General features: G+C 45.3%; 2 protein-coding genes across 2 annotated transcripts in view; one reads left to right on the top strand and one right to left on the bottom strand.

Moving 5' to 3' along the window:
- Positions 1-3142, top strand: part of LOC308362671 (potassium channel, voltage gated eag related subfamily H, member 7) — a gene marked incomplete at both ends in the record, with an annotated part of 95742 nt that extends 92600 nt beyond the window's left edge. The window contains 2 exons of the mRNA XM_080835400.1: positions 1161-1344; positions 2861-3142. Of these exons, the coding sequence (XP_080691526.1) occupies positions 1161-1344; positions 2861-3142 (466 nt within the window). The remainder of the gene's footprint in view (positions 1-1160; positions 1345-2860) is intronic.
- Positions 3143-8890: 5748 nt separating this feature from the next.
- Positions 8891-12500, bottom strand: part of dnah9l (dynein, axonemal, heavy polypeptide 9 like) — a gene marked incomplete at both ends in the record, with an annotated part of 78372 nt that continues 74762 nt past the window's right edge. Inside the window, 6 exon segments of the mRNA XM_080835401.1 lie at positions 8891-9138; positions 9533-9673; positions 10230-10342; positions 10796-10911; positions 11530-11712; positions 12230-12472. Coding sequence (XP_080691527.1) covers positions 8891-9138; positions 9533-9673; positions 10230-10342; positions 10796-10911; positions 11530-11712; positions 12230-12472 — 1044 coding nt within the window.

Raw genomic sequence — 12500 nt, forward strand, 5'->3', positions numbered from 1 at the left:
TGTATGTATTTATGTAGGTATTTATTTATTATTTATTAATTTATACTTATGCATGGAGAAAGCAACATACGTATGTATGGAATAGAGCGCAGTTGCCCTCTGCTGGTTGGAAATGGTATCACTCTATTATTACACACTGGTAGATCTCTGCTCTGGCATAGCATAGAATGTCCAGGTCCAGTATGAGGGAATGATATTCCAGACTTAGGCCCAATCTCAATACTTCCCCTTACCCCTTATCTTCCCCCTTACCCTTGAAAGTGCGCGTTCATGTGAGAGCTAGTGGTGTCTCAATACCCAATTTGATCAAGATTAAGGGATAAGATTGAGTGCTGTGTACCCCTTATTTTTAAGATGATTTGAGAGCTCACTTGAGAGCTCACTTACCTCCAAGGGCTATCCCAGAGCACATAGCGAAACCAGTTCGGGAATTTTCAAAAAAACATGGCTGCTTGAAGCGAGGAATATTTTACATGAATAAAGCTATCTACACAACTTTTTATTTGTTTATAATGACTCGGTTTGATCTGAAATGTACTACACGAACGATGCATATTATTGTAGGTCTTAACTGAAGCTTTCAAACGGTAGTTTTAGGATACAATTAGCGCGTATACCACCACTCCATTGGCTTCTATGGTAGCTTGCCAGCTAGATGCTACATACACTACATGTAAGTATTTTTGGCTTATAATTAATTTAAAAATGACGACAGTCTTGTTTCGTGCTCTACACAGTTGGTTACATATATATTTGCAACCATGTTCTTCATTAGACTTTTTTTAAATCGCTAGTTTCATAGCTCATACAGTCACGCATGACGTACCCGAAACCGAGTGGCGTCTCATTTCATAGGGGAAAGTTTTCAGCCCTTGGCACCTTACACTTGCAAGTGCTAGGGTTAAGACAAGACAAAGACAAAGCAAAAGGGGCAAGGGGAAGAAACGAGATTCGGCCTTACCCTCCATGTGAGTAGATGACTAGTGGACAGGTATTGGATATTGGTGTCCGGGTTATTTGTCTAAAATGTTCAACTGTGTTTTTGCATTTGTACGTATGTGTGTGTGTTTGTGTGTGCCTGTGCATGTGTGTGCACGCGCATGTGTGTGCGTGTGTGTGCGTGTGCGTGTGTGCGTGTGTGTTTGCTGGTATATTTCTAGGTTGGAGGCCCAGATGACTGCAGACATCCAGGCCATCCTGCAGCTGCTCCAGAGGCAGTCTGCCCTGGGCCCGCCGGCCTACAGCACCGTCACCTCCAGCCCGGAGTACCAGAGGCCCGCCATCAGAGTCCAGCCCCTCACAGCCCTGCAGCCAGAACACAGCACGAGCACTGAGACTGCACAGGTAACACACACACACGTAAAGACACACGCACACAGACACACAGACACACACACACATACACACGCGCACACACACACACACACACTCACACACATACACACACATACACACACAGATAAATACATGTACACACACACACACACACACACACACACTCACACACACTCACACACATACACACACATACACACACAGATAAATACATGTACACACGCACACACACACACACACACAAACACACACATACATACACACACACACACACACACACACAGGCATACACACACACACATACACACACATACAGACACACATACACTCACAGATAAATACATGTACACACACACACACACACACACATATACACTTACACACAGATATACAGCACCATCAATTTCATCCCTGAATCCCACACATACTGTATACACAGGTAGACAGACAGACAGGCACACACACACACACACACACACACACACACAAATATAGGCTGAGTCAATCTTTCAATACAGTCAAATTATAACACACCTAACTCAATCTCTTCATTATCACAGCAGATTGTAAAGTGAAAGCAGACACACCAATTGTATCCTAACCTTATAAGAGGCTCTGCCAGAGAACAGTAGCCATATTACATGATAACATACCAGGCCCTCACACACACACACACACACACACACACACACTCTGTTCAGCCTGGCCTTCCAGTGAGACAGCGTGACCTCTACCCTCCAGTCTGTGCTTTGAGAGGCTTCATGGATTAAGAGAAATTGAGACAGGGATTTATGTGTGTGTGTGTGTGTGTGTGTGTGTGAGTGAACCTGTGTGAGTGTGTGAACCTGTGTGTGATGTGTGAACCTGTGTGTGTTTGTGAACCTGTGTGTGTGTGTGAGTGTGTGTGTGTGTGTATGGTGTTTATGTAGGCACCTAGGTGTGTGTGTGTGTGTGTGTGGTTGTGTCCTTGGTCTATGTGTATGTGCTGAGAGAGAGAGAGAGAGAGAGAGAGAGATCCCAAAGAGTTCATCCCTGTAGCTCAGGCTTTGACATAATTTAATCAAGACCATCAGGTGATGTAATGCTTCAGTTGAAACAAACACCTGCTGGTTGACCTGGCAACCAGGTCAGGCTGTGATTGACAGGCCACTGCCAGCCCTCTGCACAGAGATGGCCTACTCTCACAGAACCAGATGTGACTGCAGTACATCACTGACATGACAACAGTTCACTCTTTGTTGACAACTCATTGACATTGTGTGTGTGTGCGTTATTGACACTTTGAACTAGAGGACTGATGATGACAAACGCCAGGCTTTAAGACCAAGTCAAAAATGAATGCTTGGAAGGGTATGATCCACTGTAAGATCCCATGTGACTCGCTATGGTTCCCAGCCACATCTGGTCCACATTTGACCGCAGTTGACTCCATGACTAGTGATGGATAAACCTGGTACTGGGTACGAGGGTGACATTCGCCACTAGGGGGAGACAGTGAGTGACGCAGTGTGTCTTGTGTTGGCAGAGTTCGGATGTGGAGAACTGCAGCCACGTATCCAAGGATCCCCTGCTCAGCCCTGTTTCCACGGAGATGCTCCCGGAAGTGGCAGTCCTGGCTGGGGGGTCGCCAGAGCCCACAGGACTCGCGCAGGGGGAGAAGGACACCGAGCTCCCCCATTTGCCACTGCCCAGAGCCCAGCTGTCAATCAGGCAGGCCTCGTTGCCTGATTCTTCAACAGCTGTCTGTGGTCCCACCCCACTGGGCCTCCAGCGCCCCTCTTCAGATCCGGGTCTTCCAGAGAAGTAACGCCCACCCTGCCCCCCCCCCTCCACACACACACACACACACACGTCTGAACAGCTCCCCTCTGCAAGCCAGACTCTCAATCGCACTTCAGACTTACAACCGCCCCCCCACCCCCACCCCTTCCACCATCCTCGACTCAGGGTCCTGAAGGAGCCGGGGCTGGCCGTATGCAAGGGGTTCTGGGAGATATCACAGTCCACACCCACGGCCTGTCTGTTTAGCTGTACAAAGTATACATAATATTAGTAAATATCTCTATATAAAGGTACTGTATTTATATGCTTTAAATATGTATAAAACAGTTACTATGTACATATCTTCAGGATTTCGACACTGCCAGCAACAAGGGCCGCCTGACATGCTTGTTCCACTGGAGAAAATGCATGTTTTGGAAAGTGTTTTTTTCCTTTTTTTGTAGCATGCAAAACTCACATTGTACACACTGTCACACACAAGTAACACACACATCTGGTGTGTAGGTGTGTGCGTGCGCTGTGAACATGTCTATCGCACTTGTGATTGTTTCTCATTTCCTCATCTCTTATGCAGGACAAAGCTACTTAAACTTGAAGTCTCCAAAAGGCACATTTTGTCCTCTGAGACTAACACAAACTCTCTCTCACACACACACACACACACACACACACACACACACACACACACACACACGAACACACAAACACACAAACAAACTCTACAAGGCCCCATCTCAATATATCAGAGTTCCCTTTATAACCAGACATTTCCATAGAAAACCTAAATAAGGAATGGATAATTGAAAATAAGGGATGACTCACAGCCAGTATTTCTGCAATATTATTCATTCATCAGAACTCATATCAGAAGACCTATTATAACCAAGGAATTCAGTTCCTGACCGAATTATTCCCAGTAACATGCATGAAGCAGTGTATTATGCTACTCATTATGGTGGTCGATTTCAGGTGGGCACCCCTCTGAGCAATCCTGTAGCTAAAATAATTTGTCAGGCGCAAAAGCTCTCCAACACGACTAAGACACACTTCCGGTCTACCCCTGTGGTCACTGCTTGTTTAAAATGTACCCATTTTATAAAGCCACCTTTCGCTAATGTAACAAGAAACTTGTATTTTATGCAACAAAGGTACACGTGCCTAACTTACACCTGGACTGTTTCCAAAGTGTGCACTGAAAGAGGTGAATATTGTTAATTCATCAAAACCACAGTTCTGTCATGAAAGCAATAATATTTATTGAAGAGTTTCCATACCCTGGTCAAACCATGAGGTGTCCAGAGAGATCTTCCCTAACCCACTTCTGTACTGCATCTCCATAAGGAGAGCTCACTGGTCACTTGGTACAAACATTCTATTACCGATCACTAGGTGCAAACATTCTATTACCGATCACTAGGTACAAACATTCTATTACCGATCACTAGGTACAAACGTTCTATTACTGGTCACTAGGTGCAAACATTCGATTACTGATCACTAGGTACAAACATTCTACCAAACTAAGACTCTCCATTATTGAAAATAACAGACTTAATACAACCCAAACCATATCAACAAGCACACCAGAATTAACAAACACCCTTATTTAAACAGTCATCTTGACTCTCCTTTAGAGCGCCCTCTCTTCCCATTGGAAACACTTACCTTTGCACTGTCTGTGCAACTGAAGTCATTTCATTTATGTAGAACTAATATAAGCATCGTAAAAACACCATTATCGCGATTCAGTTGGCGCTTATTGGACCTGAGCAAGCCTATGCTGTAGCACTTCTTATAGAGGACTTATAAACACCTTATGGAAGTCTTAAAGAGGATTTATAAACACCTTATGGAAGTCTTATAGAGGACTTATAAACACCTTATGGAAGTCTTATGTAGCTCTGATCCTTCACCTAGAAGAATTCCGATAACAACTGCTAATATATATCACTGCATGGCATTAAACATTAATGGTAGGCTCTTACTGACAAAATGTCAACGAGGATTTTTTTTTAAATGAAATGTATCACATGATTTTATCTTATCAATGACAATTTCACTAAAGTCTTTTACAGCTGACCCTGTCCATCAAAAAGTATGTACTTTAACATCACACTTTACTTAAGAAATAATCATGCTATCGAACATACCTCCCCCCCCAAAAAAACAACCCTACAACACTATTTTGGATGATCCCATCCGAATTTTCCCTCACTACCACCCCCACCCCCCTGTTGGTCCCAGAGTTGGTACAGTCCAATTGTATTGAAGCTGATTATTTCAGTATGTAAACAATCAATATTATTAGAGAAAGTCAACGTTACTGGTCAAAAGTCAAAGGTACTGAGCTGGAATGCACTATTATGAAGTAGGCCTCCTAGGCCACCTAGGCCTCACCGGCATAAGTTGAACATGGGTGATTACAGGCCACTGTAGCTTTTTCGCCCTTAAGGATTCCACTGTTCTATTCAGTGAAAATGTATGCATCTCTTCATTTATGACTTAGATAGCGGAACAATATATGTGTCAGGATCGTATGGCTGAATCGCATGTTTCAACAAAGTCTAGTCATGTTAGTTTTACAACATATACTGTATAATGCACATTAAAAATATATATTCACTCATCTCAACTACATCGCGTAGAAGGTCAAACAGCCGGGTGCTTGTGTTCCACGGTTTGTCAGGCATGCTGGAAAGGTACGATTACAAGATCAGTATTACGTGGGGGGCACCTAGGCTGAACCTTAAGCTAATCATTTGTTGCTTTGACATATTTCCTGTATGTTGGGATTTTTCTAAGAGCAAAGCTTCTATTTTTAAAACGTCAGCACCTGAGCGCCTGGCCACAGGATCTCATGCTACCTGACTCACCTGTTCCAAGGGTAGACAGTCTTTGCTAAAACTCACACCTACCATTAATTATATACCATTTAAAGGTTCAGTCTGGCGAAAGATTGTTGATATTTGAGCTCAACACCCAGTCAATGTACATCCCCTCCCTTCCATGCTCCTGAGGCAGCTTGTCGATTGGCTGTAATAGCGAATGGCTCGATCCGAACCACTTTTTGTGTTGCCTATTCAGAGAGCCAGTACCTTGTACTGAGCTTTTCGAGCACACACACAGAATGGACAGCTGGAGGATCGTAATGAGGAAATCATTGAACTTGACAAAAAGTGTATTGGATTAGTATTGCGGACCACACCTTTAATGCACCTCCTCAGAGGAGTCTGGGCCTTTAACACGCGCCTCCATAATGCAGGCACACTTAGTTAGCTTTACTCATTTCGGTGGCAGCTGTTTCATTTACGTAGAGTACTTGTTGAAACCGTAGCCGAGAGGCATGTTAAAAACCAACACCAACCAGGCTCTGCCCACAGGTCCATCCTCCAAAGCCTCCTTCGGCCCTCCGCCATGTACAGAACCTGTAGCTTTAGCCTCCGTATGCTCGCTGTAGCGTTAGCCTCCGTATGCTGTAGCTTTAGCCTCCGTATCCTGTGGAGAGCCGCAGAGCCAGATCTGACCTTGGCTTTAGCTTCCGTATCCTGTAGCTTTAGCTTGCGATTATCATGCAGAGCCAGACTTGACTGGCACTTCATGACGAGAATTCACAATCTGTAGACAACTCGTTGAACTCGTTGAAGCATGTTGCAAAGCAAGGCAAGGCAGGCTATGCGGAAGCACCAGTAGCCGTAGGTTAGTTGTACCGACTTGTTGTCCTGGAGTACAGACCTAACGTCTGCATGGACATCATCTGTAGTTTTCAGCCTCTTCCTCCAAGCCTTCTGGATGTGTTTGGATTGGTTGGAAATGTGTCTTTCCGTTAAAAGGTGCAGTCCTCGATTCTGGCGATTCTGGTGTGCTCAACGGCCAATCAAATTACACCACTCCCTTGCATCCTCCTGAAGCAATATGTTGATTGGCTTGAATAGTGTATGGCTCAGTCTGGGCTACCTTGTCTGTTTCCCATGTATAAAGCCAGGGTTTTTTAAGCGCACACACTGGACAGAAAGCTAGGGGGATTTAGCTGAATTCAACGAAAATGTAATGGGTCATAGTCAAGGACTGTTCCTTTAATTCTGTATTTTGCCATGGTTCACATTTAGGCCACATTTCAGCACAGTTGTCTACAAATGTGATGTTATCACACATGATGTAAATGTAATGATGATCTGGCTATGTGAGGCTAACCATGTTGTGAGATATGGAAAGGTGTGATATCAACATGCCACATATTGCTTCCATTGTGGGGGGGGGGGTTGGAAACACACTCACGCTAGTAGCAAGCGGCATTTCTGTGCCGCCCCCCCTCCAACATCCCCCCCCCCCCCCCCAACCCCTTCTTGCCCACCACCCGATCACTGAACCCTGATGATCATCGCTGAGGGGAAGTAGACTATACTATACAAATTTGCAAAGTTTTGCACAAAAAAAGACCTAACATTTACATTGTTTTACTGGAGGACATCAAAGGAAAATATGTCACTTTTTAAAATCTTCTGCTGTCCAGTTGTTTTTATGCATTTTTAAATAATAAAAAAGGAAAAATGTTTGCCACTGTATTTTATACAATGCAAAACATAACTGCTGATTTGAATGTTTAATTTCTTGAATATATATTGATATGAATTATATATAATGTGTATATTGTGAATATAATAGACTTGATGAAACACATTTGAGTAATTGTATAAAGGAATAAACTGAATGCCTAAATGAAGGAAACTCAAGCGTGATTTTTTTTGTGTAGTGGTTTGATTTGATTAAAAATAGACTTTGGAGGACTTTGTAAAGGTCAAGTCTGTCAATACAGACACCATACACTGAAATGTAGTTAGTGAAGTAACCAAAGCAACACTGGCGCTCTTTTGACATTTATTAATTTATTACAAGAATACCTCTGACATGGCTCCACATGTGAAAGAAAACATGATGGCGAACATTAACACACACAGCCTCCTGTTTGCTAAAGGTAATCCCTGTAACACACACACACACCTGTAACATACTGAGGTATTTAACTATATGGACTGTATTTAACATGGACAGAAAACGGTCCTTTACTTATGGGCTCACAGGCTTTGTCAACACAGGTACTCAACACCTACATATGCCCCCTCAAGACAACACCTATAGGCTCCTTCATGACATCACTCAACACCTATAGGCTCCTTCATGACATCACTCAACACCTATAGGCTCCTTCATGACATCACCCAACACCTATAGGCTCCTTCATGACATCACTCAGAAGAACGTCATACTGAAGCCAGTTCCTGTCTGGTCGCTCTGCCTCTTAATTTCCAAAGGCTTATTGACATGACAAGAGTTCTTGTTTTGTCAAAGCTTGGACAGACAAACAGACATTATTGACTCTAATATTTTATATATTGTCTCTCTCTCCCTCTCTGTCTCTCTCTCTTTCTCTCTCTCCTCTCTCTCTCCCTCACTCTATCTGAGCAGAGAGGTCACTCATGTCAGCACACACTTGGCATGTCTCTCTGGTCTCTCTTTCCCTCCCCCTCCCTCTATCCCTCCCTCCCTTTCTCTCCCTTTCTCCCTCCGTTCCCCTATCGCTCCATCTCTCTACCTCTCATACATTAATAAGCAGGGCCACTCCTGCCAGTACCCACTTGGCCGGTCTCACCCTGGTCTCTCTCTCCCGCCCCGCCAATCCTTTCACTCTTTCTCCATGTCTCTCCATCTCTCTCCCTCCCTCCCCATGTCTCTATCTCTTCATCTCTCTCCCTCCCTCCCCCTGTCTCTCTACCTCTCATACACTAAGCAGCAGGGCCACTCCTGCCAGGACCCACTTGGCCGGTCTCTCCCTGGTCTTGAGACTGAAGGTCCAGATGTAGGTGTTGCCGCGGAGCTTGGTCTTGTAGACGGGGCACTCGTAGGTGTTGCGCGTCTCCTGGCGGTCGTTAGGCATCGCCCGCACGAAGATCACAGGCATGCTGGGAGTCAGGTCCTTCAGGCGCGCCTCCGTGATGTTCCCGCCCTGGATGTCCCACCGTGCACCTGGGTAGTGGGGAGATATAGGCGTGGGAGTTGTGATGGACAGAGGGAAAGGTCATAGGTTATAGGTTAAATGTCATTTGGAACCTGCCTCTGTTCAGTGCAAACAGAAGCAGAAATCAGGCCTTCTTCTCAGTTTCACTAACATTCACAAACCTTTACCAATTTGATCTTTTCCATGATCATCTTTTCAAGATCATATTATGAACTCAGGGTTCAGGCAGTCAGGTTCACCTTACAACAGAAGCAACCCTGTTAAGTCCTACTGTACTAAATACTGTGATATTTTAAAAGAAAATCAGTTTTCTTCAGGTCTGGAAAGGAATCTATTCTCTGTATCTATCTAGTATTAAGGATTCAGTGGGATACATACACACACACACACACAAACACTTACCCTCCATGTAAAGTCCGTAGACATATGCTCCCTCTCTGGCTGGCTGGTTGAACTCCTCCTTGAACTTCTTGGTGACGTCCACAGTCAGGCTCATCTTATCCAGAGGCCACTCATTCTTCCTGGCCAAGCTCTGCATCACAGCTAGATAGTACACATCAGACAAACAGTCAGCCAATCACAGCTGGGTAGCAAACGGTCAGCCAATCACAGCAGGGTAACAACCATCAGACAATCGGATGGCCAATCAGAGCTGAGTAACAACCATCATACAATCGGTCAGCCAATCATGCATCCACTTATCCAGAGGCCAATCCTTCTTCCTTGTCAACCTCTGCATCACGGCTGGATAATACACATCAGACAACCAGTAAGCCAGTCACACCTGAATAACAACAATCAGTCCCACTGAACATGTATGGGGGCGCTTGAAGACTAAGAAAGTGAAATGTTGTCACAAGTATGTGTGTGTGTGTTTGTGTGTGTGTGTGCGTGTGTGTGTGTGTCTGTGTGTGAGTGTGCGTGCGTGTGTGTGTGTGCGTGTGCGTGTGTGTCTGTGTGTGTGTGTGTGTGTGCGTGCGTGTGTCTGTGTGTGAGTGTGAGTGTGTGTGTGTGTGTGTGTGTGCGTGTGCGTGTGCGTGTGCGTGTGCGTGTGCGTGTGCGTGTGCATATGCGTGTGTGTGTGTGTCTGTGTTTGTACCAGTGAGGAATGATTGAGGGTTGAAGAGGCCAGACAGCCACACCACATTGGGCAGAGCCAGATCCTGAGTCCAGCTGTCAAGCTCTCGGCAGCGCAGCAGCAGGTCGTGATACCTGAACACACACACACACACACACACACGTACACAGAGAGAGAGAAAGAGAGAGAGAAGAAAAGTTATAACTTCAATACTCAAAGCTGTACACAGGCACCAATTAGCATTTAATCAATATCCAGAGGTACCCACATGGGCCTCAGGGAAAACAACTTCACAGCTGCTGCAAATTGCCTTGGGGCGTAGGTGTGCAACTCAATATATGTATTTGCCTGTGTGTGTGTGTGTGTGTGTGTGTGTGTGTGTGTGTTAGTGTGTGTGTGACCGAGAGAAAGAGTCTTTGTATGTGTGTTAGAGAGCAGTGTGTGTGCGTGTTTGTGAGTTAGTGTGTATGTGAGAGAGCTTGTGAGTGTTTGAGTTTGCGTGTCTTTGTGAATGTGAGTGTGAGTGTGAGTGTGTGTGAGTGTGTGTGTGTGTGTGTGTGTGTGTGTGTGTGTGATCTCCTACCCACCACTGTGCCAGGCTGTAGGTGGATGGGTATGCCAGCTTGGTCCAGGTGTCGGGAACATTATCAAAGAACAGGGCCGTCTGCAGCTGCTCCATCTCAGAGGAAATGGCCAACTCTCCCTGAGAACAGAAGAGAGAAAAAGAGGAGGAGGAGGAGGAGGGAGGGAGAGAGAGAGAGAGAAAAAGAGAAGGAGACGGAGAGAGAGAGAGAGAGAGAGAGAGAGGAAAAGAGAAGGAGACGGAGAGAGAGAGAGCGAGAGAGGAAAAGAGGAGGAGGGAGAGAGAGAAAGAGAGAAAAAAGTGGAGGAGGAGGGAGAGAGGGTAAAAGAGGAGGAGGAGGGAGAGAGGGAGAGAGATATAGGGGCAGTGGAAAGGTTTGTAAAAGAGTGAAATATGACCCTCTGTTTATATATATATGTATGTGTGTGTGTATATATAACCCTTATAATACACATACAAGGAGACACACATACAGACATATAACCCCTCACAACACACACACACACAGAAATAGATGGAAAGAGACACTCAAGCAAACATAGATAGATAGATGGATACTTTATTTATCCAGAGGGAAATTTAGGACATCCAGTAGCTTATACAACTCTCATGAACACACACACACACACACACACACACACACACACACACACACACACACACACACACACACACACACACACACACACACACACAACACACATACACATACACACATACACACATACACACACACACCTTGAGGCCAAGGTCAAGCTCCTTGAGCGAGCGTCGTATTTCATGGACGAGTGTGTTCATGCGCTCACACTCCTGGAAGCACACCAGGATGTAAGGTGAGCGCTCAGCCGTCTTAGATGAGATGTCCGACATATTGTATTCTTCCGGCAGTTTCTCCAAGATGTCATCCAGGATGGTTTTCACCTGAGGTAAAAGTCTCCTGCTATCACTTAAGTCCCTACGGCAGTGCATCCCAATCTGTTACCCTGTTCTCTCTCATCAATCAACATAATGTGACTACAATCAGTGTTCTGAGAAACCGCCTGTGGTGTGTGTGTGTGTGTGTGTGTGTGTGTGTGTGTGCGTGCGTGTGTGGATACTAAGCAACCTCATATGTTGGGTGTGTGTGTGTGTGTGTGTGTTTACATATGTGCACATTAGTGTGTGCACTGAGAAACCGCTTGTGTTTGTGTTTACGTGCGTGTTTGTGTGCGCTTGTATATGTGAACATTTGTTGAACATTTGTTGAACACACATATACAAACACAACCACACACACACACACACACACACACACACACACACACCCAAAGACAAATAAACAAACACACACACACACACACACACAAAGACAAACAAACAAACACACACACACACACACACAAAGACAAACAAACAAACACACACACACACACACACACGCACACGCACACATACACACCTTCTCCTCTGTGGTCTGCGAGGCTCCCTCCCCCATGGCGGAGTCTCTGGACTGCAGCTCGAGCAGCGTGTGGAAGAGTGAGTCTGAAGTGACGGTGAGGAAGTCGATCTCGGCGTTGGGGTGGAGGCCGTAGTGCACGGGGCTCTCGTGTGGCAGCATCTCATCGATGTACGAGTGGTAACCCTGGTAGTCCAGGTTGGATGGAACCACGAAGCCCTGGGCCAGCGATAACTTTCTGTCAAACTGGAAATAGGAGAGGCCTGAGTGAATG

The sequence above is a fragment of the Sprattus sprattus genome (assembly GCF_963457725.1).
Source record: "Sprattus sprattus genome assembly, chromosome: 3".
Lineage (NCBI taxonomy): Eukaryota > Metazoa > Chordata > Actinopteri > Clupeiformes > Clupeidae > Sprattus > Sprattus sprattus.